This window comes from Misgurnus anguillicaudatus, chromosome 24 (genome assembly GCF_027580225.2).
Source record: "Misgurnus anguillicaudatus chromosome 24, ASM2758022v2, whole genome shotgun sequence".
NCBI classification, from domain to species: Eukaryota; Metazoa; Chordata; class Actinopteri; order Cypriniformes; family Cobitidae; genus Misgurnus; species Misgurnus anguillicaudatus.
The window spans coordinates 5,721,294-5,749,293 of NC_073360.2; the positions used below are offsets into that span (position 1 = coordinate 5,721,294).

General features: G+C 37.8%; 3 protein-coding genes across 3 annotated transcripts; all 3 read right to left on the reverse strand.

Annotated features, from left to right (window-relative positions):
• Nucleotides 1-53: 53 nt before the first annotated feature.
• On the reverse strand, nt 54-27,997 carry LOC129437526 (claudin-4). The gene is made up of 2 exons (XM_055195723.2): nt 27,074-27,997; nt 54-2,703 (listed from the first exon to the last, which is right to left on the reverse strand). Exon 2 carries the CDS (start codon nt 2,691-2,693, stop codon nt 2,061-2,063), a length of 633 nt encoding a protein of 210 aa, XP_055051698.1. The 5' UTR covers nt 2,694-2,703; nt 27,074-27,997; the 3' UTR covers nt 54-2,060.
• On the reverse strand, nt 9,859-10,628 carry LOC129437527 (claudin-like protein ZF-A89). The gene has a single exon (XM_055195724.2). The coding sequence runs from the start codon at nt 10,623-10,625 to the stop codon at nt 9,933-9,935; it is 693 nt and encodes a 230-aa protein (XP_055051699.2). The 5' UTR covers nt 10,626-10,628; the 3' UTR covers nt 9,859-9,932.
• On the reverse strand, nt 16,265-26,343 carry LOC129437433 (uncharacterized). The gene is made up of 4 exons (XM_073863077.1): nt 25,795-26,343; nt 18,878-19,556; nt 18,675-18,696; nt 16,265-17,828 (listed from the first exon to the last, which is right to left on the reverse strand). The coding sequence occupies exons 1-4, from the start codon at nt 26,263-26,265 to the stop codon at nt 17,177-17,179; spliced, it is 1,824 nt and encodes a 607-aa protein (XP_073719178.1). The 5' UTR covers nt 26,266-26,343; the 3' UTR covers nt 16,265-17,176.
• Nucleotides 27,998-28,000: the final 3 nt, after the last annotated feature.

Sequence of the window (28,000 nt, forward strand, 5' to 3'; positions counted from 1 at the left end):
CTTTAATATTGATATATTTATTATTATTAAGAATTGTAGTTATAGGTGCTGGATTTTCAAGATTTTCTCATTTTGTGTCTTATATTTTTGGGTGAAACTTTGTGTGCTGCCTTTTTGAGCATCACGCCTTAAAATAGATCTTTGTTTAAATCAATGGGACTATTCCTGGTAAAATAAAGTATAAATAAATAAAAATAAAAACACTTGTTAGGTACTTTATTACCACTTTATTTAATTTTCTTCATTTTTCTTGAAAATATGTGATAGGAAAATGGAGAAAACTTTTCTCAGAAAAGTGAGATCGGCAAAAGGCGTATTTGAATCAAAAGCCAAATCCATGAGCAGGCTTTACAGCCTGCATCACTAAACCTGTTACACTGAAACGTCACTTTGACTTCATTCTCAAAACACTGGACTTAATTCTTTAAATTGTATTATTATTCTCAGAATGACTAATATTTTCATGAAGTCATACAAAGATTTTTCAACAAAAGAGCAAATCAACTTATTAAAAGAAAATATATTGAGCAAAGTCTCGCAAATGTAAGATTTTTTTCCCAATGCAATAAACCCTTTAAGGTTTGTAAACATTGAATGACTATCGGGTGCGCACCTTTCATACCATCCAGGCTTTCTAGTTACACTAATGCTGCATTTACACCAACCACGAGTGATTTCAATGTTATGTCAATGTGAAGACGCGTTGACGTGCATCTAGTTCGCGCGAATGCCGCAAATTGAGTGCCTGGCGCGGTGCGCGCTAATGGTGCTTTTTGTGTATTTTGTGTTTGACGTGATTTGGCGGCTGACGCCGAGTTGAAAAATGTTAACTTTGGCGGAATTTTGCGCTGCGTTAACCAATCAGCTGCTTGCTGCTGTTGAGGCAGCCCCACCCGGAGTCACTCATTCAACCTGAAGGAACGCTTGATATTGTCCGTGAGCAGTCACCTGGAGCTATACGACACAAGTTCTTATTTCTATGGAGACAGGAATAAAAAGGACCTCGCTTGGAAGAGTGTCAGTGAGGACATTGGGCAACCTGGTAAGTTGTAATACCCATTTTACCCGCGCCGTTTATTTCCCCCCTATAGTAAGGTTACCAAATACAAACCGGTAACTCTCTCAATAAATGCACAATCAACATCATTCATCTTGCAAACAGACAACTGCATAGCACTTGCCCCTCCCACAAGAAGCTGATTTAGCCTCTGACGCGTGTCTACTTCGCTCTACATGTGCGAATGCATTCAAACTGTTCAAGCAGCAAACTAGGCGCGGTAGACGCGATTTTGACGCCTGAAACGTGGTTGGTGTAATGATGACTTACCTGAAATGAAGTAAGCACTACAAACACAAGCCTCTTTGATATTTGCATTGTCCCAGTCTTCACGTTTAATTGCTTGCAGCCACAGATTTTTTATTTTTGAGATTCTGCAGGAATCCCAAAAAACTTAACGGCAGACCTGGTGGGATTTTCACAGCCCACTACGCAAGTAGGCATTTTTGACGATACCGAATAATACGCAACTCAATCTGCTGTAATGACTTTTCTGACCCCGACATGCGCAGTGGGAACCACCTGTGACGTGAACTGTGAAGGGGTCTATACAATGCTTTCAAAGGTTTCAGACCTACCAATGAGATACTCAAGACTATTTTGCTCTGGTTTAGGGTTTTAATTAAAAAATCAGCACAAATAAAACATCACATCCAGACCAAAGTTCATCTGCTTTAAATAATCTTCATAACAGTGATATATGCAGGGCTTGAAATGAGGAGTTGGCCTGGGGGGGATTTCATACATAAATGTGTTTGTGTTGTCACTGATGCACAAATGCTGTTTGCTCAACATCGACTGTTTGGCCGTTTATGCTCAACAGAATGAAAAAAGCTTAAAAAAGCTCAACTTTACATGTATATACATAAAAAGAAACATCAAATTAAACTGTAAAGCTGTAACAAACCTTGTCTCATAATGTGACGAAAGATGCATTTGAAATGTTTACAAAGATAGCTTGACAATAAAAAAATGCACGATTTTGTGTGTCACCTGCTCTAAATCAAACATAGTTTTTTATGGCATAGCTGCTATGGGTGCTGGACTTTGTTAGTGTATACCTTGGTAAATAGTTGACCCTTTCTGGTGGGCAACTTGTGCAGAGAACCGCTCCACCAATGAACAGAAACCCTGCAGTTACCCAGCCCACATAAAGGGCCGCCCCCATCTCCCTCTTTAATGCCTCGTGTACTACGGGATTACGAAAGTCTCTTATAACGGAGTTGGCTGTCCAAGACACAGGAATGACGGTAGTCAGTCCAGAAAGAATGAAGGTAATCCCAGATACCACTACAATCCTTGCTTTGGCACGCGGGTTAACTAGGCAGTTAGTGCACTCGGCTCCGACCAGGAAGATCAGGAAAGCCAGGGAAGCCAAAGCCATGGTGGTGACCACCAGCCCACGTGCAGCCTGCAAGGACGGGTCCAAATCCAGCAGCGCATCATACAGTTTACACTGCATCTGACCTGTGCGTTCATATACGCAGGTCATCCACAGTCCTTCCCAGAAGACCTGTGCCACGACGATGTTTGTGCCGATAAAGGCGGTTACCTTCCACATGGGCAGGGCACAGATGATGATGGTCCCTGCGAAGCCGATCATTGAAAGTGTGATTCCCAGGACCTGCAGAGCCATGGAGAGGAGCCTATAGAAATGAAAAAACAAAAACAAAGATCTTAGATTCTTTAGGATACGGGCTAAATACATGTTGTGACGAGCATTGCATAGTTGGCCCTCGGAAAATAAGTCACTGGTCTCCACTGTACAGATAGTTTTGCTAACATATATCTTACGGAAAGTTTTTAGTGATGCTTTTTAAAGGTTTAAAGTTGTATTAGGCAGGGTAAAACATGTTAACAAGGCACAAACCAGCAGCTGACCATACTAATGTTGTCATATTAGTGTTTTTTATTTGTCAAAAAACATTGTTTTAGAATTTTATAAAAATACTACTCACACATATTGGTGTGATATGAATATTGTAAATAAATGCATTTCTTGACTATTAATTAAGAAAAATCACAGCTCTTTGCCTCTAACTCAATGTATTTCAATGGCTCACAATGGGCCTCCAAGAAACTAACTGAAGTCTCCATGAATCACGTGATGGCCAAGCTTTTTGGACTTCTATTGTCACTTCTATTGCCCACTTATGTCTATTTTATTACCAAAAAAAGATCAGATTACTTGATCAGTTTAATCCGCTTACCCATTTCATATCCCTATCGTGTTTATATCTATAAATATATATGTATCTCTCTCAAGGGTTTTTCTCCTCCTAGGAGTTTTCCCACATGGTTTTTCTCCTCGGGGGGGTTTCACACCCGGGAGAGTCAGCCAACATTGACTTAACTTAGCACTTTACTGTATACGTTACATTATTACTACACTCGCTTGTACGGTTTATTATTAGCCGCTGTATTCTGCTTCTTATATTATCTATCGATTATTCTGTGTTTTCCTCTACATCTACTCATGTAAAACTGCTTTGAAACAATTAACAATTGTGAAAAGCACTATATAAATACAATTGAATTGAATTGAATCATTATTAATTACCAAAATAATTGTTAGTGAAAATCCTAGATTGTTTAAAACATTTTAAAATTGTGTAATTTCAGTTAATATCTATAGCTCTTATCTATTCTAAGGCTATTCTCGTCTTATTTTCGTGAACCCAGTCTCATGTCTAGTTTAGTTTTGCAGAGTGTCTCGTCCCACCCTGAGAAAATACATCTTTGTTTTTTGTCATGAAAGATAAAAGGTCTTAAAAACTCATTGACATTTGCACACTGGACTAAAAAATTGGATTTCATTGTCGATATAGGTCTTAAATTTCATTCATAATGGTCTTAAAGGATTAGTTAAGGGTTAGATAATTTACTCACCACCATGTCATCCAAAATGTTGATGTCTTTCTTTGTTCAGTCGAGAAGAAATTATGTTTTTTGAGGAAAACATTCCAGGATTTTTCTCATTTTAATGCACTTTAATGGACCCCAACACATAGCATTTTTAATGCAGTTTTAAATTGCAGTTTCAAAGGACTCCCAAACGAGGCATAAGGGTCTTATCTAGTAAAAACGATTGTCATTTTTGACAAGAAAAAAAAATGCACTTTTAAACCACAACTTATCGTCTATCATGTGATGCGCCAGCGCGACCTCACGCAATACGTCATCACGTAAAAAGGCACTGATGACGAATGCGAAACTACGCCCCAGTGTTTACAAGTGTGTTGAAAGAGGACCGTTGAATGTTGAATGATACTAATTAATGTCTTTGTGTCAGTTTATTGTTTACGATGGTCCGCAAATGTGCGTTTCATATATGTAACACGTGACCTTTCCACGTCACTACGCATTTACGTTAGGTCGCGCTGGACCGGAGATAGACGAGAAGTTGTGGTTTAAAAGTGCATATTTTTTATTTTTCTTGTCCAAAATGACAATCGTTTCGCTAGATAAGACCCTTATGCCTCCTTTGGGATCGTTTATAGTCCTTTGAAACTCCGTTGAAACTGCAATTTTAAACTGCATTAAAATGTTACATGTTGGTGTCCATTAACGTCCATTAAAATGAGAAAAATCCTGGAAATCCTTCAAAAAACATAATTTCTTCTCAACTGAACAAAGAAAGACATCAACAGTTTGGATGACATGGTGGTGAGTAAATTATCTGGATTTTTTTTTTAAGAAAATGGACTAATCCTTTAAAAAGGCCTTAAAAAGTCTTAAATTTAACTTGGTAAAACCCTGCCTTTAACAGCCGAGAGATTTTCTTCCACTAGTAGGCAGTAAAGCACAGTACACACACACTAAATGCTTCAGATGATGATGAGCAGCTGTAGCAGTGACGTATTGTTCAACTGATACAAATGTGTTTGACCTTGAACAAAACAGATACTGACTGAGAAAGATATTTCTCGACAGAGAGCAGCTTTATGGATGGCTGTCATACTTTCTCTCTCTGTCTCTGACGCATGACTTTGCGACTTTCGAATTTACATCATGACAACAAATAAAGTTCAGGCAAAATCTCTTACGTTCTCATCTGAAAGAAACCTAAGGAAGTGATTTTTTAAATCTAAACACCAAGGTGTGTTTGTCAAGGAGTGTTTGCATGTGAGCAGGAGAACTTGTAATGTGAGCCGTGTGAGGAAAGGTTCATGGCAGGAGAACAAGTTTTATGAAACCCCTGAACTCAAATTCAAGTCTGCCAACTTAGCAAATAAATAAATAAAAGACCATTTCTTACAAACTGTCCTGACAATTTTCATTCTTTATTATCTTTTAAATGTAAAAAAAAACGTGAGGAATGTATCTGACTTTCTCGTTGTGATTACAATAACATAGCGTAAACTAGATAGAAAAGTTTGTCAGAACAAACTTTGTTGTTGTCTTGAGAAAGCCTGGCCTGAACATATTAAATGGTTTTAGCTGGCATGTTTTAGAATACTAAGTATAAATCTAGCATAATTTAACATTAAGTTACCATGATTTTTTCGAAGTTAACATGAAGCTAACATGATTTAGCATGAAGCTATAATGATTTAATATAAAGTTAACATGATGTTAGCACAATTTAGCATGACGTTAGCATGATTTAACACAAAGCTAACAAGATGCTAACATGATTTAAAATCAAGCTAGTATGATTTAACATGATACTAACATGATTTAGCACGAACCTTGCATGATGTTAGCATGATTTAGCACTAAGTTAGCATGATACTAGCATGATTTAGCATAAAGCTACAAGATGTAAGTATAATTTAGCATGATGGTAACATGATGATAACATGATTTAGCACAAAGCTAGCATGATGTTAGCATGATTTAGCACTGGTATGATACTAGCATGATTTAGCATAAAGCTACAAGATGTAAGCATAATTTAGCATGATGTTAGCATGATTTAGCACTGGAATGATACTAGCATGATTTAGCATAAAGCTACAAGATGTTGGCATGATTTAGCATGACATTAACATGATGATAACATGATTTAGCACAAAGCTAGCATGATGTTAGCATGATTTAGCACTGGTATGATACTAGCATGATTTAGCATAAAGCTACAAGATGGTAACATGAAGTTAACATGATGTTAACATAGGGTTGCCACCTGTCCCGTGGAATACGGAATCGTTTCGTATTTACAGGCAATATGACGCGTCTCGTATTGATTTGTCCCGTATTTTACATAGGTCCACATTATGCACCATCCCATGCAAATCACCCCACCTGCATTGTGTGAAGACACGTCCTATTCTGCCCCTGATTGGGTAATACTTGCTGCCATCATTGGTTTGTTTCAGGTTCACGGGCCTTGCATCTTGGCCCCTCTCTCACTCTCGCGCACGTGCAGAGAGCTGGGCTCTGTCTGAAGGCAGATCACTAGGTAGTAATCCTGTTTATGATATGCATTTCAAGGAGTTGTAGCATTACATCCCTGATGTTTAAAATAAAAATCGCGTTTCGCTGGGCCGATGTTTTTATATGCACCTCTGAGAGTTTTTTCCCTGCCGGACGTGAGATGGGGGCGTGGCAGCATCGACGATTCCATTTTTTAATTCGAAGTTCAAGGTTGTGACTTAATTTCGATCGATTTCGATTTGAAATCGAAATCGTGACACCCTTATTCATAAGCATTAAGGCTTCCCATTTACTTTTAATGGTCATTGCTGTTACTGTGCTTTCACACCGCCACAGGTGAGAGCGTCAATAAAAGCTCTGGCTGCCCTACTAACGACACTATAGAAAAGGTGTAGTGGACGCTCTGACGCTCGAATGCATTCTCTGGATACCTCTCAAGTGGAGGTTTCCGTCTTCCGATTGGTTGCCGCTGAACGTTTCCGTTCTCCAAATGGTTGCAGCCGAACGGCGTCATAGCTCATTACCATAGAGTTGAGCTGATTTCAACTCTCCTCGACGCTCACACCGTACATGACGCACCGCTGCTTGACGGAGCTCGCCGCCGGCTCTCATTGACTTCCGGCTTCTTTGACGTTCTCGCCGGTGGCGGTGTGAACGCATTGTTACTCGCGGCAGAAGTTGAACATTTCTGAACTTTTCAAGAGGCAATGCGTGCGTCAGCCAATCAGATCACCTTATGCAAATAACCTAGGCAGAGCCAGCCAATTCCGTTTATTGAAGACCAGAGCATGTGTAGCGGCCACTGTAAATTGCCCGCTGGCCACACTTCAGACAAGCCTTCCGTCAAGCACTAATGTTTCTGTCCTGTGTGAATGTACCAGAGTTTTGAAAGACAAACAGCTTCTCAGTGCTGCACGGAGTGACACGAAGTACACTTATAAAAGAAAGTAGGCCTGACATGCTCCAATAGTCATCTCTAATACGTTCATTAATTTAAGGAAGCTTCTTAGTCTATTTTCCTTATAGTTTCAGGTAAGCTAAAGCGTCTGATTGCAAAGCAGTTGGAGAGTTTTTGAATTATCAATCATAATTTAGCACGAATTTGGCTATATTCAAGAAACCTGCGTTATTTACCGCATTTATCGGATCTTGCTCTTCTAACTTTCTCTCTGTGCGTGTGCGCGCTGCGCATCCAAGTGAATGACATCAGAGGAGCGCCAAAAATTTTATATAGCAGGAAAAGTTATCAGTGTCTTCTCAGCCTGAGAAACAAGGTGGGGCGTGTGAGCATGTGAACTGACTGAAATGCGTGTGTCTCACAGTGAATGCGTGAGACTTAAGAGCTCTGTGTATATATTTTTTTCCCAATATACTTTTCTGAGTATCAAAGCATTTGTTTAATTTATAATTACTAAGTTATGGATCTGTTTATTTAACAAGTTAATAGGTTCACATCTCACAAGTTCCTCCTCAAAAGCTTATTTTTTGTGGTCTTAGTCACACTTTGTTTAGCCTAGCTATGTTTATTATTGTCATAGCTGTGTATTCAATATGAACACTTAAGTTGTGATATTGAGAGACTGAGTGCATCTGTTCACACTGATTTCACTAGCAGATATCTTATTATAATGTCCATTGGTATCAATCTTAATAATCTTAATATTTTTATGAAAACATGTTTTAAGTTATGATATAACTTAGGTTACCACCCATCGGGACTGTGGTCATTGTGGCCCCGAGGTGTGTGGCCCCCGCTGCCTAATTTTTCTGTATTGATCGAGGTGGCAACCCTATGTTAACGTGAAGCTGGCATGATGCTAGCATAATTTAACACAAAGTTAACATGATTTAGCAAGAAGCTAGCTATCTACATTTACATTTAGCAGACGTTTTTATCTTAAAAAGCGACTGACAAATGAGGTTAACAATAGAAGCAATCAGAACAACACAGCAATACATAAGTACACCAGAAGTCTAACACAGTATACATAGCAAGGTTTTTTGTAAAGGACAGAAAAGATAAAGATAGATATTAAACTCTAAAATGTATTTTCTTAAATTTGTAATTTGTGTTTTCATTTAGTTAAGCAGAGTATAAACAACACCATTGAATATTCTTGTAACTTCCCCAAGCATGAGTGCTTTGTTTGAATAGTTAGTAGTATCAGTAGTTAATCCAGAAAAACAGGTTTTCTAGTGTTGTGTAAGATTACATCCTCTAGTACTCGGACAACTGAATAGGAATGAATGACACAAAGCAAACTAAAAAAGACATGTAAGGATTATGTTTATTTCACATGAAACAGAATGTAGGCTATTGCTTGAAATTTTTTAACAATGACCAATAATTTGCATAGTGTAATTGAAAAAAAGAAGCGAGATTTCAAAGAAGGATGTTGAAACACAAACCAGTAAAAGTTATGATGTAAAATCCGCTATTCATGCAGAAATAATATGGCATAAGCTCAGCAAGAACTGTTGCGTACTGTATAATCATTGTTCGAATTGGGGGGGGGGGTAAACAAGATAAATTTGGGCTGTCAGTGAAAATTTTTTAGATGTCTACCATAGCCCAAAGTAAATTAAATAAAATAAATAAATAAATGTAAACAAACATCTTGTAATGACTGTTCTTACCAGCTCAGTCTCACAAAAAAGTCACGTAATTTTTTTATTCTTTTTTCGCAATATTATCACAAATTTTCACGCCTTTTCGTGAGCGTATAACGAACTCCCGTTCTCGTGTGATTACCACGCATTGGCTACTCAACAGCTCTGTCCCACTTTCCCACCACCGTCGCCTCGGATTAGGGTTAGATTTACATAAAATGACATCCCTACCCAAACCCAACTCTAACCCTTAACGCCAGGCAACATATAAAAAACAACTCAGAAAAAATAGTATAAAGCAATACATAAAGTGACATTGTAATGCAAGCACCAAATCTAACCCTAAACAGAAGCGACAATGGTTTGAAAATAGGAAAAAGCAGCTGAGCAACCAATGTGCTACAATCACACGAAAACAGGAACCCGCTACACGCTCACAAAAAAACGGCAAAATTTGCGATAATATTACGAAAAAAATAACAAAAAAATTACGTGACTATATCACGAAACCTTGTGAGACTGGGCAGTTCTTAAATCTCACAAGTTAAATGTTACCAAATATCAAGTATATTTTGGGCTACTCATAGCTGGACTTAGACTATATCTGGTATATAGAGTGTTAAATGATGACTATTGCTTCCTGGGAGCTTATTTTTCCAAACATTATAGCAACAGAAAAAGCAAATAGTAAAAAAACTAAACGCACTTAACATTTTCACAATGCTATACTGCTAATAATATATTTTTTTATAAAACTGTGCTAAATAAGAAAAAAATTAAGCACCAGTATAAACGCAAATTATATGAAAGATTTATGTATTTGTTTATTTGAATAAATGCAAATTATATTTAAGATTTAAAAATAAAACAGTGTCAGGTATGCAATCTAGATGTAGGTCTTTGTAGGAGTCGGAGACCGTGGCACTGGCGTTGTGTGGCTGGGAAAAGCGTCATCCCTACCGGCTGGCTTAGTCATCTTTATAGGGTTATAGATGATGGATGTTGTGTTGTTCCCTTTTGATGGGCAAGAACTACAAAGCAGCCCTCCTCCAAGAACCAGAAGAGTTCCTGCGGCCCACCCAAGATAGAGCGAAGCGCCCAGCTCCCTGCGCTGGGCATCCATTAAAAGAGGATTGTAAAAGTCGTTTATTATAATGATGGCAGTCCAGGACACAGCAATGAGACACAGAGCTCCAGAGATGATGAGAACCACACCAGCAGCAATGGAGGCTTTCATTTTTCCTATTTCCTCCACGATGAAGTTCGTACACTTCCCAGAGACAAGTGCCATGAAAATTCCAGCCATTCCTGACACGATGGAAACCACAACCAAGGCACGAGCACCCTGTAGGTCAGGGCTCAGGGCCAGCATGGAGTCATAGACTTTACATTGCATCTGTCCCGTGCTCTCCACAACACAACTCATCCAGATTCCCTCCCAGAAAATCTGAGAAGTCACAATATTTGTACCGATAAATGCTGAAACTCTCCACGTGGGTAAAACACATACAATAATTACCCCAATCCAGCCAAAGACAGCCAGGACACAAGCCAGTAACTGCATGCCCACAGATGCCATCTCAATATTTTACCAAAAAAAGTGAAAACTTAATGTTAAAGGTAACCGAGAGAGTAAAGCGTGCTTTTCCAAGAGAAAATATATGCAAACTGAGGAATAAAGCAGCTTTGTGAGATTCTAATAGTTTGTGACAATAAAAAGGGTTTTAAATATGAGATCAGTTTACAACCCTTTTGTTAAATCCAGTAAGGAGGCGAAAACTTTTACTTAAAACATACCGCCTTAAATAAAGCTGACTACAGATTAAACTGAAGCTTGTTTGTCATGGTGAGGTCAAAGTATTTATTTTTAGGACAGAGAGAAAACAGAAATTTGTTCAGAAAATCAAGTGACCTGTTATTATTCAGACAAACACCTTTACTAGTATCACCACTGACACCTTGTCTAACCGGTTTGGGGACAAACAATAGCAACACAGTTTCAGGTAAACAACATCCTGCAATTTCCAAGTACTGAGTAACAAAACATTTAATGATAATCTTTAGGTGAGATTTTGTGTCCTAGGTACATAAATATTATTTACAATGACATTCATGCATATGCCAGATGCTTTTATCCAAAGTGACTTACTATGCATTACAATGTGTAAAGTGTGTTGCCCATGACTTTACCAGCACAATACTCTGAGCTACAGAAACATCTAAAAAATCTCCTATCACTGCACACCACTGTTCACACCTGTATGTCACATCATATAAGTCCTTTTTCAGACCTAGGACCCTTTAAAGGTCCAGTGTGTAATTTTGAGAAAGATCTCTTGTCAGACATGCAAAATAATATTAGGGATGCACCGAATCCAGGATTCGGTTTCGGATTCGGCCGAATACTGGGCTTTTTGGCGGGGTTCGGGTTCGGCCGAATCCTAGATTTTTTTTCCACCGAACCGAACCCTAGGCTTGCGCTACGCTGGTCGACGTCACGCAGCCGTTGATTACACACATCGGGTGCTGACGTGGAGATGAGCTTTTTCTTTCGGTCAGCTGGACACACCAAAACTTTTAAACACCGCTGAAAACGCCTTGAGGACCCCAAATGCCAGCTGTTTTTCAGCCGAGCGCTTGGTAGCTGTGATGCTTCAGCTGTGAGCCGGTTGGTTGCTGTGGTAATGTCCTGCCCCTCCTCCACTGTAATTGGACGGCCGTGTGAAGACTGTGACATTGACGAGCGGAGCTTCTCACTCAAAGTTAAATATAGTTTTCAGCGCGGAGCTGCTTGCTTATTGGAAAAACGAGCGTGTCGCAACGCATCGCTTTCATTATGCATAGGCTTATGGTAATTGTCAAAATAGTTTTTCCAACTTGTCATCCTGGCATAATGTACAGTTAAAATTAAATAAAATGAAAAATACACTGCTGTGGACGTTTTTTACTTCATTAATGTGTTTTACTTTGTTGGAATAAGGATGCGAGTAGGATTCGGTATTCGGTTTCGGCCGAATCTTAGACCGTGGATTCGGGATTCGGCCGAACCTAAAAAATCTGGATTCGGTGCATCCCTAAATAATATACAAAACTATATTATCAGGGGTGTATAAAGACCTTTTTATAATGACCAGTTATGTTTTTATTACCATAGAATGAGACATTTTTATGTACATACACCGAGGGTCTCTTTACATGCACAGTCGCCATTTTGTGCCGCCATGTTTCTACAGAAGACCTTAACGGACAAATTTTTTTTACTTAGTTGTCTCCGACGATTACATGTTTTCGGGTGACGGCTACCGTAGCTTCTCTATGCATTTCAAAAGCGAGGGGTAAGCAGTGGACTGAGCATTTGAGCACTAGATGCTGTTAAAATTAACACACTGCACCATTAATGGATAGAGAGGAGGAGCAGGGAGCAGCATACTTTGTTATGATGGCTACGTTACCAAGATATTAAAAATAATAATTTTTGTATGCACATGCTGTTTACATACTACATAACATTTCAAGATTTTAAACTAGAAAAGTTATGCTCTCACTTTTAATCAAGTTTTATTTTTCATTATTAGCCTATTAATGCATTTTTGTTTGATGCATAATTTTATTTTCCTTATTTTTTTTTGTTGAATTCAAACAGTATTTGAAGGTACATACTACCACGGGGCACAGAAACCTTACTAAAGACCCATGATATAATTACTTATAGTCACACTAATATACAACAAAAAGCATCCACAGACCTTCACATTAAATATGCAATTTGAGGGTCTGTAGCCATATCCATAGATATGTATAAATGCTAGATGTCTTGCCCGTGCTGCTGGCCTATTGAGTGGAACGTCCGCATTTGGCGGCCATCTTTACCACAGGCAGCTCGCTCACTCGTAGCATTGATTTTTAATGGTGCAGGTACTTTTAAATGACCATAACGGTTTGGTTTGTTATAAACGTCAAAGATGTACCTGCATACTTATACAAAAAAATTTAAATCATGAAACATGTTAAAGCATCCAGAATTATAGCCACGTTAATAACGTTTGTAAGAAACCAAACTGTTTGAAAATTGGTAGAAATTGGGCAAGTTATGGTCATTTAAAGGTACCTGCACCATTGGACTCGGTGCTACGAGTGAGCGAGCTGTCTGGGGTAGGATGGCCGCCGGGTGATAACGTTAAAGACTATCTAGCCTTTATACATATCTATGGCCATATCACCCTGTAGCCCAAGACTGGTCGTTAAAAAATCCCAGGATGTTTGTCAAAAAAGAGTGTCATCTGTACACTATGAATCAGCAATTTCTTGGTTATGTTTATTTATGCAGCCTGGTCTCATTGTTATTGAGTACTACAGTATTAATACGCAACTTTCAAAAACACAAAACATACAGTACTTTTTTTGTATGTTTAAATAGATGCTGAAGCGTACAATGTAGTCGTATTTGCAACATTTAATCGTAGCTTTATAATGTTTTTACAGCTACAAAACGTAAAACATTTACAAATCTTTTATACCATAAAGATTGCTGTATATTTTTCCCTTTAACTATTTTATAGCTAATGTTACCACCTCAACCCTACCCCAAACCTTACACTAAACTCAAACGCTTTTTATACAAAATGTAAAAAATACATAATGTATTCTTTATATATTTTGCAACGTAACGGACAGAAATGTGTAGGATAGAACTGGCATGTAATGTTAAAAATAAAAAGCATAATAGACAGACAGTGTAATCGCAATAACTTAATTATTGCAAAATTTCCAAAAGTAGTTAAAATCAGGGTGTGCTGCAGCCGCGGTCCTCTCTGGAGTTCAGGAAGTACACTAAAGTATTAAAGTTATTCATCCACCAGAACGTAAACCCAGCTTCTTTCTGTCAAGGCGCGCATTTCAAATTTCAAACCTATATTAAATGAAAGATGGCAATGTCACAAGTCTCTGACATAGCACGCAAGAGCCAATGAGCGTTTGATACCATTGCCATAAAGCAATGTGTCGTAAAGCTTCTTGTGGCGCTATTTGAATTCAAATTCATAACGAACGCAATATTTGACATTTACAGTCGCTGATGAGAGCTGGGATCAAGATTGCTGGATAAAGGGCTAAATTTGGATCTGTCATATGAATTTATGAATTACAGCAAATTAATTGATTTTCAATTAATTGTCGATAAGAATTAAATCGATAAAACTTAACGATTGTCGAAAAAGCAAACACGTGTGTGTGCACATACAGCCGGTGAAGCTCGATGCCAAACACACACCTGGGGTTTTTAACATCATGCGAGGCGAGGCTGGCTGCTAACGCAACGAAATGGCATCCGCAGTGGATCTGATAGTATCCGATACAAAAAAATGCTAATTTGGTTAGGATACTGAAAGCCAAGACTCTCTTCAGGGAAGCCTGCAAAATTAGCATAGCAACGCTGCTATACACAGGAAAGGAGATTAAAATGTAATCTTAAATTCTGGCAAGAAGCTAAAATGTCCGTTACACTCTGAACACCTGCAACGACTGTATATTATTGATCATCATTATTGACTGGCTGAGGCGCTACACGCTAAACACTGTTGCGGGTTTTCTAATGGAAGGTTGAAATCTTCATAATAAAAGTATATTTGCTGAAAGTACGCCGCAGGTCTGAGCTGAGGTAACGACGGGAAAAGTGCCCTTTGTGTGCTTCTTGGATATAATTACAACAAACGGTGTATCAACGACTCGAAAAGCAAGGTGAACAACTAAAAAAAAAACACTTGATGATAATGAAACTTTTATTTTGTCATGGACGAACGGACTGTCATGGAGGCAGAGTTACTGTGTCTATTAGTCATTATATTTCATTACGAAATTAAATTGATTTTTATCAAAACACCAACTACATTGACTCATTTTACAATCCCACTAGCATGTTATTTAGACAAAATAAAATCTTTTAATTCGCATGAGGAAGCTGGCGATTTTACACACTTTTATGCCATTGGCTACATGCCAGTGCTGTAAAGGCTTATTGCACTATTACTGTTAACGATTATTTGATTGATTGATTGATTGAATATAAACGATCATCGAATATGGTAAATTGCATAAATTGACATCCCTAATTGGAGAAAACGCATTTTGTGTGTCATGACAAACAAACTAAATATAAAAAAATGGTTAAAATAATTACCGAAATGTTATTCATTTTAAAGTTTTAAAGTGTAGTCTTGTTTAATATTGTGTAATTCTCTTAAAGTCATGAACATTTCGTTACGTAAATGAGTAAACTGTTTTAAATAAATAAATCAGAAAATATGACTGAAAACATGTCATTAATATGAGTAAGAAACGCCAATGTTAGCGATTATTTTTTGAATTTATGAATAGTACAAATCTGTACTTCTGTTAAGCTGTTAATACATAAATAATGAACATATTAGTCCTGTCAACACGTCAATATATACGTTTCAGTGTGTATGAAAACATAATTTAATGTACATGTGGTGCAACCACACTTTACGTAAAAATACACATGTATTCTCGTGAGATCACGTTGCATTATGTTAACATATTGAAAAAATATAAAGTAGGGTAGAACCGGGGCGAAAGTAACCAAACCCTAGACAGAGCTGACAGATATTCGCGGTATTTCATCATTGCTTTCGCGGGTAGGTCTGGAAAGGTTTTTTCGAGCATGAAATGTACATTAGCATGAAAAGTAAATTTGGTACTTTCACCCCTGCTCTCCCCTAATATTTATAATCTTTACTCCCCTCCTTTATCATCTGAATTAATCTCAATAAACAAATAAAAACGTTTTTGCAACTCCTGCTGCACTACATCTTCCCTCCAAACTCAAAAGCATGAACCTTATTATACCAATTATTTAAAATAAACTACTAAGCTATCTCACGAGAATTCTTACATTTTACTAATTTGCTAATTTGTATTAATTCATATGACCACATTTGTAAGTTTTTCTACGATTTGCTTTGACCCCTGTGACGTTGGGGTTAGGAGTTTGGTTTAATATTTTTTTCATGAGAATTGTAGGTTTTTTGCACAATTAACTTCGTATGAATACATACAAATTAGCCAACTCATAAAATATGTACACATTCTTGTGAGATCAGGCTGACAAACCAGTCCTGTGAACCTAGCTTCTCTCATTTTTGCTTTTGTTCGCATTGGGGTGCGTAACATAAATAAAACACAGGTTACACAAGTCACATATCAAGTCACTTAATTTTATTGTCTTTGAAGCAAAGACCAAAGGCATGACAGTAGCACACGTCTCCCCGCGGCACACCTCCAGTGACAGGAACCAATAGTGCAAATGCACCGTATAATTCCAAAAGAAAATATCATAATGAAGGTTAATAAAATATAAAGATGTTCAATGATGATTCATGACACAACAAATGTAAAAACTGTAATAAATGTCGAGCAGGAACCCCAACTGGTAGGGAACTGATCCAATTATAAGCAGGTCACCGTAATAAATACATTTTACTGTGACAAGATACTTTGAATAAAGTGAAAACAAGTTAAACAAGCAATCAAACAGTTGTTTACAGTACGTTGGCAACATCTCTGTTATAATAATAGTGTATTCACTGAGGTGTCCGGGATGTATCGTTGATGTAACAATATCATTTTAAAGGGGTGAGTGTAGTCTTTTGAAGTAAACATATTCACTTATAAAAGATACATACATTGTTTTACAGAACCATTTTAAACATTTCAATAAACAAAACATACAACACTTTGCAAAAAAGCTAGTTTATGTAAATAAAAAATGAATGAAAATTAGAGGCTACGCAAATATAGATTAACACACACTTTATACGCATGTATTTTATGTTATTTTTGAACTATTCCTTCCTTATCAAATCAAACATAAATTAAAATAGAGTAAAATTTTTGTGATTACAGATCCCTATTCCTTTTATCACACGATGAAAACATACATTTCTGAGAGATCTGTCTACAATCATAGCACAAACTCTCATTAAATTACCTATGCATTATCAGACATTGTCCTTTTTCACATTGCATCTTGGAACAGAGAGACGGATCTGGGTACGAAGTGGCCTTATGAACGATGAGTCTTTACAATTAAAGAGTCCTTGTGGTGTACAGCTCTCAGACGTAGGCCTTGCTGGTGGCAACGGACCGTGGCTGAGAGTACTTGACTCCGTAGTTTTCCTCTTTGGGTGGGCAAGAGCTACACAATATACCTCCTCCAAGGATCATCAATGCAGCCACTCCCCAGCCAATGTAGAGAGAAGGTCCCATCTCTCGCCTTTGAGCATCGGTGAGCATGGGGTTGTAGAAATCCCTGATAATGCTGTTAGCTGACCAACATACAGGAACCAGGACCAGCACTCCAGCAACAATGAAGATCACACCACTGGCAATAGCCACCTTCGCTTTGGCGGCTTCCTCCTCGACAAAGTTGGTGCATTTTCCACCGGCGATCGCCAGGAAGACTCCAAAGAGGCTGACGATGATGGCGATGACCACGAGCGCCCTAGCAGCCTGCAAGTCCTGGGGTAAGGCCAATAGCGAGTCGTATATCTTGCATTGCATCTGTCCTGTGCTTTGCATCACGCAGTTCATCCACAAGCCCTCCCAGATGACCTGAGCGGTCACGATATTGGCCCCGATGAATGCCGTCACCCTCCACATAGGAAGGGCGCAAATTATGATCGCCCCCAAGAAACCAATCAGGCCCAGGGACAATCCCATGATCTGTCGGCACATAGACACCATTTTCTCTTCGTCGGCTTGGCTTCTTTACCTCTGTAAATGTTTTCTCTGCTGGTAATCGGAGTATTGACTTCTGTTCCTTTCGCTCTTGGATTTAAGAGATGCTGTCTGGAGGGTGGAGTTACAGATGGACCTGAAACCAGTTTGAGGTGAAGTTTCAGGTCTGACCAGATTCCTCAACGGGGAATGTAGGTACAACGGCTAGTTTCGATAAGATTCGCATCGGTGCGGCATTTAAAGAAAACCTATGACATAGATGTCAAGTGGCGTGACCTGAAAGCAGTGACTGAATGTCGGTCCGGCACTTTGTTGAGAGTCCAAACAGAAATTTAAGGGCTAAACAAAGCTAATATAGCCAAAATAAAACTAGAAGATGCGTCATCAATGTTTTTTTTGTTAGTCAAGGCAAGACAAGTACTTAATATTTTATAAACATGACATGTAAGTTAGCTGGCTAGTGTCCTTTAGTGGGTTACTACGTATGCATTAATAAACTTGAAAACTTTCCTTGTAATTTTTACTTTTCTGTCATAATTCTTGGTACATCATTAATATCAGTGTACTTCTCTTAAAATTAAATGGGACTCGTTTCAAATTTAAATTGGTTGGAATTTGAATGAAAAAAATGCTTAGGTTTCATTTATGCAATGTAAGGAACATAAAAATATAATAAATATATAACACATCATTTATAGTATTGAAAAATATTTATTTGAATACACACAATCATTCAAAGTTACATTCTTTTTGATAACAATTAACAAGCTGGATGTGTAAAAAGTGAGACAACAGTTTACACACAAAAAATAATCTATTTTGTTTAAACATACAAACACAACAGTATTTACATTTCAAATACCATTAGCATTACAACATCTTCAGGAGTAGAAGAACTGGAATGAGTGGAACAAAGAAGACAAACAAGTTTTCCGAAGTCCTGTCAATTTTCAAAGGCTAGCAAATACAACGCATTTTTAATAGAAATTATAGTATATACACATCTTACACAACAAAACACTGATACAAGTTAAATTCAAAAGCAATTCGGAAGCATCAGATAAATATGTGTCAATTAAAGATATTGTCCTGGAACAGCCGAGTATAAAGGTTTGTTGGGAACATACGTCCCAGTTCCAGTATATGCAACGCTAGGGGCATATGTTTTGGGAGGCATATAAGTTCCTGGAGGTCCATACATAGGTCCTTGGTAGGGGTACATGGGAGGGTAATTAGGATACATATTTTCTCTTGGTGGGCAGGAAGTACACAAAATGATCCCTCCAAACAGAAGTAATCCTGCTGCACCCCAGCCGATGTATATAGATGCTCCGAGCTCCCTTTTTTGGGTCTGAATGGTGAGAATGCTCTCATAATCGGAGATGGTGTAGGCACAGGACCAGCAGACAGGGATGAGACAAACGACTCCGGCTATGATGCAGAGGATGCCACCCAGGATCAGGACTTTAGCCATGGAGCTCTCTCTCTTCAGACAGCTACTGCATTGTCCTCCGACAAACGTCAAGAGCATTCCAACGAAGCTGATTAGTATTGCGATGACCGTCAGAGCCCGTGCCGCTTGCAAGTCCTGCGTCTGTTTCATTATTGAGTCTTGGATTTTACACTGCATCTGTCCTGTGCTCTGCATCACACAGTTCATCCACAAACCATCCCAGACGATCTGACCCGAGACGATGTTGGCACCGATGAATGTCGTGACCCGCCACATGGGAAGGCCACAACAGAGGCATATGCCAACAAATCCCGCGAAGCACAGGACTTGTCCTGAAATCTCTTTAGCGATCCTTCCCATGTTGAAGCCGATGCCCAATCTGAAAGCAGCTGTTGGTCTGCTCTCAACCCATACGTGTGTGTGTGAAAAACAAGCAGGAAGTGATGGCCTGTTAGACACAAACCATCAGAAGGCGGAGTCTTACTCTCGGTCAATCCCGCTGAACAACATTCCAGAGACATTTTTAAATGTACTGTCTGCTCAGGAGTGCTTTTCTTAAGATGGGTTCACTAAATGTCTTTGTAGTAGCATACATATACATGCTGTTTTTCAAACGGTTATTTGGGTAAAGTTTGCTCAAAGTCTCTTTACTTTTAAATGACATGAGCTTTAGCACTCTTCTGCACATCTTTGGGATCATTGAACTGTATGCCATCAGCTCAAAAATCATGTTTTAAAAATAATGATCACTCCCATACGCAAAAAAAAGTTATTTTCAAATATAATTTTAATTAAAATATACAAAAATGGCCAAAAAGATATGTGCTGAAATAGATTTTGAAATGTGTTTACAAAAATTTATTTTTCACCAATATATGCTATTTGTATGCTTTAAAATATAATTAAAAAATGAATATAATTTAAAGCATTTACTGTATATATTAGGTTTGAAAATATAAAAATTAAATATATTTTCAACTGCAAAAATATACTTTAATATATAATATATTTTTTGCCATATGGGTTGTAAAATTAGAAATCTATTTGTTGCTCCTAAAAATACATTTTGAAAAATATGAAGAGTTTGGTTCCAAAACGCAATAAATCCATTTTGACTAATTTCGGTAAAAACGTGTTTTCTATACCAAGAAAGTGACAAGATGAAAACCACTATTTTCTGTTACACAACTTTCACATAGCATCTTTACTTTATAATAACATTAGAAATTTAAATCCATAATTTGATTTTCAAAGATTTATTATAAAAACTGTTGTTTTTTTTTGCAAAATGCCATAATCCATTACACGTTTTTTTCAAAATGTTATAAATCTATTGAATCAATATATAAATTTGCATTTATCTTTGTCATGTTATAATCATTTAGTTGAACAGTGGTATACACTGATTAAAAAAAGAAACATTAATGCCATTAATCATATTAAGTACACTGTCATTGCTGCTGTTATATGGGACGTTGTCCCTGAACTTTTTTGACAGCGATCAGCTGTAAAATGTTTTGGTCCTGCTTGATATTTGGCTTCAAGTAAAATAATGGAAAGTTTTTCAAAAGATCCTCTGGGGTCAGTGGGCATTTTTCCTTTGCCTGAGTGCCTCTCACGTAAATTATTAGATTTTGATGGCTTACATTTTTTCCCTGCCACAGAAAACGACCACAGATTTATCAATGCCATCAAAAATATTATTATGTATTTGTTTGTTTGTTGTTCATGAAGTACAAAGTAGATGAGGAAAACTAGGATCTGTGTGTATTCAATGCGCCACCATTGTTGTTTATAGTGCGTGGAATGGCGGCTTTGATTGGTTGAGCGGATTTATTGCATTCTGCAGAGAAGGAAGCCTGGCGTTTATCGCGTTTTGGGCAAAAAAGGGAGAAAAGATGACAGAATAACACGATGGATATCGGATTTTGCGTAAAATTAAGTATTTACATTTAAATACTGACCTGATACAATACTGATTTTGTCTTTAAAAAAAGGCGTTTATCGTGTTTCGGAACCAAACCCTTCATATATAAATTATGAAGATTAAAACTAAATATATTTTCTAATTCAAAAATATATTTAATGAAGCTTTACTTTCTACAAATTGTATTTGTGATATATTTAAAACATATTTTTGGCCAGAGAAATGTACTTTTTTGCCATATGGGCTGTAGAGGTAAAATAAAAAATCCTAAATTCTAAACCAATTTTTTGTAACTGCTTTTAGGGAAAGAACTTCCAAAACTTATTCAATGTAGTAGCTCAGATAGTTGAGTCTTGTTTATGATGGGTTTCAACAAACATTTCATACACATTTGCATCTCTACTCTGGCTTTTTTACATACTGATTTAAAGGACAATGATTATATCCATCCAACAGATAAATGGGACCAAGAGAGAAATATTTAGAAATCTTAAAGTCTTGTTTATTTACCTATCACTGCATTCACATCATTAAAACATGGTGCAGTATAATATAAATCCACTGTTTAATCAAATGTTTTCAACTGATGTGTCCATTAACTGATTCTTAAACCACAATCTGCAAACTATGTCTATGAATTGTTTCAGTCAGTACATTTACATGAACAACAATATTCGGATGTTAACCTGATATGTAAACTGTGATTTTTAATCCTAATCTGACTAAAGTTACAACTAAATTGAAGCTGCACTATGTAGAGAGGGAGAACAAAGGCAGTTTTCTTTTTTAGGGAAGTCAACGTATGAGACATCAGTATGCTGAATGAACTGCTTTTGTGAGGAATTAGCCTATTATTTCATACATCTACAGCCAGTTCATTAATCTTCAACATGTTATACACTAAACAATACTTTTGTATTGAGTAATATGAGTAAGACACGACAATGCCCACGATTTTAATATTTATGAATAGGAATACGTGCAGATCTGTACATCAGAGAAATGCCTGTGCATTAAAAAAAATAAAACTGAAATATCACATTTACATAAATATTCAGACCCTTTGCAACAACACATTTAGCTCAGGTGTCATTGCTGAAATGTCCTACACATTAACTGGAGTCCACCTGTGGTAAATTAAATAGTTTGAAAATGATTTAGAAAGACACACACTTCTCTTAAAAAATGCCTCACAGCCGACAATGCACATCAGAGTAATAACCAAATCATGAGGTCAAAGAACTGCATGCAGAGCTCAGTAACAGGATTGATAAAATGCACAGATGTGGGGAAGACTACACTGTTGCACTGAAAGAGCACATTGGCCTCCATAAATCACAAATGGAAGAAGTTTGGCACACCAACGAAGGACAACCTTCACTACAGTCCTTCACCGATCTGAGCTCCTCTCCTCTATGCAAAACACATGAAAGCCCACTTGGAGTTTAAACAAAATCATGATGCAACCAAGGTTGAACCTTTTGGCCTCAATTCTAAACATTAGGTAGAAACCAAGCACCCCTGTTCACCTGCCCAATACCACCTGACTTGAACTCTATAAACATCCCTGAATATGGCTGACCACCGAAAGTGCTCACCCAACATGACTTAGCTTAAAGGGATAGTCGGCCAAAAATGATATTAAACCCATGATTTACTCCCCCAATCCGCCCCTTAGACCCCTTAGACAGTAAATAGTTATTAAATGTCTAAAATGAACTTTATTTGTACATTTTCTGAGGGGTGTACCGTCCTAAATGCTTAACTAATACAATAGATGTGTTTCCATCCACTTCCGCTACTAAGATTTTGGTTTAGGTTTTAAACATGCAGGAATTAGAAAATAAAGTGCAGGACTTGCTTGATGTTAAAGTAGATATTAAGAGAGATCAAGTTTGGGACCTGATTGATTTTTAAAGAGTTATTGAGAGCGACAAGACTCAAAAACGATCTTCCTCTCACTGACTGACACATCTAAAGCATGCACACAGGCGCGCGACCCCGATATATGCATGATGTGTGTGTATTTGTATTCTCTGCTGAAAAAAACTGTATACCAGCAAGACCAGCATATGTTGTGTTTTAGTTCTGATTTGCTATTGCCCACCAGCATAGACCAGCATGCCGGTCCATGCTTGTGGTCATCAGCATACCAGTGCCAGCATCCCATGCTGGTCATACCAGCATATGTTGTGTTTTGACGCTGGAATGCTCGTGAACACCAGCTAAACCAGCACCAAACCAGTATGGAACAGCATGGGAATTATGCTGGTTTATAGTGTTTTTTCCCCCCAAAAATACGACATAGCTTTTATTTTTTTAAGTTAAATGTATAGTTTATTATCCATCCATCCGTTTTGTTGTGTCATAAATTATTAACAATATAAATTGAATACAAATCTTAAAACAAAAAATAAAATAAGAACAAAGCTTAAACATTTGAACAAAAGCATTTTTAATACTCCATTTTCACAACTGAACAAAGAAAAACTACTCCGCCCACTTCCGGCCCATGAGTGTCATGACGTATGGTTCTGCGCTTGTGCAGTTATACCTATTTCATACTGCTTGTGCTAATATGTATATACTGCATATATTTAAAGCTGCTTGATGCAATGCAAAAATATTAAACACTTCTACAGAAAATAATCTGAAATGAATTACATACAGTGATTAAAAATCTGAGCATGTGCTGTGTGCTTTAAAGGCGGAGTCCACGATGTTTGAAAAACGCTTTGGAAAAGGAGACGGGCCGACTACCAAAACACACTTATAGCCAATCAAATCAAATCAAATGCCGGGTTGCGTATGTGTGGGGCGGGTCTATCAACAGAAGGTCCAGATTCTATTGGGGTAGGGCCGTGTTTGTTTAGGTGATTTCAAATATCAACATTGGCTTTCAAACATCATGGACTCCGCCTTTAAGTGGATTAGCTGTAATAAGAGTCTCAGATGCTTTTCTTTAACAGTTACAATTCTTTCAAACTGTGAAAAAGGTGGTGTCATGCTGTCACATGACTACACCACCTGTGGCCCTGCCCAATTCAAACCATATTCCCACACATTTGGGCAGAAATATGAGCATATGTATCATCTTTTAATTAAATGCATATCTGTAAGGTTTTTAGCTTTGTGGGACATATTTTCTTATTGCATTAAATTTGTAAACATATCATTAAGCAAATAATCTTTTCAGTTGATGTAAACACTCAAAAAAAAAAAAAATGGTTACTGAGTCACACCCTTTATAAAGGTCCTAATATGTACCATTTTGGCACAGACGTGTATACACTTGAGGTATAAGCTACCTTTGATGTGCTAATATGAACTCTTTAGGTGCAAGACTGTACTTTTTGAAAGGGCACCGCCCCAATTCTGTAGCTTTATTCTAAGAGTGTGTAGGCATTAAGATTAAAACAGACTGTTTGGGATAAATTATGTCCTATGCTACATTTAGTAGATTTGCTTAAATGATTACACCATTTGAAAATATAGCAATAGTTAGATATCATTGGTTAAGATTTTATTTGCATTTATGCATTTGGCGGATGCTTTTATCCAAAATGACTTGCAGTACGTTATAAGTTTATATTTTTTATTATTATTTGTGATGCCTGGGATCAAACCCACAACCTTTTGCACTGCTAATGCAATGCTGTACCACTGAGCTACAGTTTTACGTTTGAGAAAAACAGCAAAGAAAAAAGAAAACGGGAACATTATTTGCATTTGCATTGAATACAGTTTGTCACCAACAACACTGTAAAAGTTACTCCTATTGGTAATACTCAAAAATTAGATTTTTTTACTTTAAGTGAATGATTTAAGGTGAAAAAACGTTCTACTCTTAAAGTAAGAAAATGTAAGTTGATAGAACTTTTTAACTAGTAAAATATTTAAAATAAAATCTACTTTTTAAGTAGATGCAACTTAACACAGTGACGACTTTTGAACAAACTTTACTGTATTTTCATATCATTGTGTAAAAACAAAACTTAATCTGTACAGTCACTTATTGTAAACCAATAAATATATTCAAATGTTTATGAGCTATGTTCATTTCTAAAGGTCCAATGTTATATTTCTCAACAGACAGACAGAAAATGATCTTGGGGAACAATGAATTGAAAGGAACTTTGTTTTGCTAAAAAGTTTATTAACTGAAATGCTTACAATTGAAATGTTTCGTAACATAGCACACAACACCGGCATTAAACATCTTTTTGTCCGTTAACATTTTATAGACATCCGTAACGGTTTCATCTGCTTAATTGAAGTGCTTAGTCCAGATACAGAAAGTAAGATGTATTTACAAATCCCATCCACATTATTGATTTTTTTACAGTATTTCACCACTCCCGTGATATATTGGCAGCTGACAGCAGATTCAATATAGGCACATAACAGTTCAAATAATGTCACTAGTTATTGTAGTCACTAGTCACAGTTATCTTTAGTTCCTCTTCACACGTAGCCTTTAGTTCCAGCAGGTCGAGCTGTGTACTTTGCACCGTATTGGTCCTTAGGAGGGCAGTTGGCACAGAGCAATGCACCTCCAATGATAAGCAGCCCAGAAGCGGCCCATCCGATGAAAAGGGCAGCTCCTAATTCATTCTTCTGTGCGCTGGCGACCAATGGGTTGTAAAAGTCCCTTATGATCGTGTTGGCGGTCCAGCAGACCGGAATCAAGCACAGAAGTCCAGAGATGATGAAAACCACTCCCGAAACAAGGCCTACCTTGGCTTTGGCACTCTCATCCTCGATGCAGTTGGTGCATTTCCCTCCCACCCCTGCCAGCATGATTCCGACGAGGCCCACCAGGATGGAGACGATGCACATGGCGCGAGCGGCTTGGAGGTCTGAGCTGAGGGCAAGCATGGAGTCGTAGACTTTACACTGCATCTGTCCGGTGCTCTGTACCACACAACTCATCCAGATACCTTCCCAGTTGGTCTGGGCCGTGACTATGTTCTGTCCGATGAACGCTGTGACGCGCCACATGGGCACAGCGCAGGCAACGATAACGCAGATCCAACCGATGATTGCCAGGGCTGTGCCCAGCATCTGTAGCCCTGCAGATACCATGTTCCAAAATGATTCCCTTGCTCGATGTGGAAAAGAGGGCGAGTGTTTTCCGTCTGTGTGAACGTGGGAATAAAGCAGGTCCTTTTATGCACCTGAAACAAGGAGGGGCTGTGTGAAGTCACGTTAAGGGTACACCTTCATCATGACTCGCCCCTGGCTGTGGTGTCATCACAACCCCCAGTGCTCAGTTTTGGGTTCCTACTAAGGGTGGATTAATTTTTTTTTCCCGGACAGGACTTTTTAGGAGTTACTCATAGTTTCTTTATGGTACAACTCAATAATAAGACATTTGTGAGTATTGTAGAAAATAAGCATGGCAATGGTATAAAATATAAATACAAGTGCAAAGGTCACATGAAGTGTTTTGAAGGATGCTCAGCACAATTGACGATTAAAATACTGATTCACAGACAAACAACGCTGCATATTAATTCACCTTTTGTTTTACACTAATCGCAGTAAATGTCTAAGTTTATAGGAGTAGATGCAATAATTACGTGACAGCCGTATCCAGACGTGCAGTTACAGTCATTGCTAAAAAAGCACATTACGTGACATCCGCTTGCTAAAATCACACACAATCCGTGTCTTACCCTCGCACGAATACTCAACACTGAGAACAGTTATTTAATTAAGGCTGACAGTACCGGTTGCTCCACTATTTTCCGTTTCATATATTTTCTTACAGGCAAACCTGCACAATAGATTTTGGAGATCTAGTGCTCCTTTCACAACCACTTTCACGAATGTATAAGCATACTGTAGGTATATATTAAATATCAAAATAAAACATGCAGTAGATACTAACCTTATTTCAGCGTCCAGAGGAAAGTATTGGATAAATTTCCTTTTAAGTTCTGCAGACTATGTGTGCTATATACCTCCACTGTCCAGTGGTGTGCAGGGACATTGGAGGGAACTTGGAGGAGAAACATAATAAGGGATACTGGGATTGTTTCATAAAAGAAAGAACGCTCTGTTTGGTGGCCAAATCCACCGTTAGGACAATAACGGCTCTATTTTACACGGCAGCTCATTAAAATCTCATTGGCAAGGGAAAGAGGATATTGGGTTCCACACGCACATACACAGGTAAGGAATGTCTACAATTAAGAGTTCGAGGAGAGATGGTTTGCCTCCTCCGATGTAACGTTTCAAGTTTTACAAAAGCAAAAGTGTGGCTTTACTGCTGTATCAAAGCATTCAAATACAAACTTTGCTATGATGAGATTGTGTTGTTCATCATATGTCTTCCTATGCTATGACTGCAGGCAAAACAGCAACGAATCATATTTTGGAATTTGTTCAAAACTCTGAGGACATGCATTGTGGGTAACTTATATAAGTTAGATTTGACATGGGAACAGATTCTTAAACCGCCGAGGCTCAGAGCAAACAATCTAAACATCTTCTTCCAATTAGAACTGGTTGATCTAGTTCCCAGGCAAATCTTTACATGTAAAATTACGCAGAAGCCAAAAACTGCTTAACAAGGTTGAACATGTCAGTCTTCAAAAAGAGGCGTTCGATTTTAAAGTATAGCCAGATGAACATTTTAATGTTATTTGATGTTTTCATGACTTGAGTCACTTATATGTCAAAATATGTAAATTAACAATTTTAACCCCTTCAGACCCTGCGTCAACTGGAATGGACGTTTTGTGGTTCAAACCAATAAAAATGCTGATCAACCAATCAAAATAAGGCACCTGAAATCAGGTCTGAAGGGGTTAAA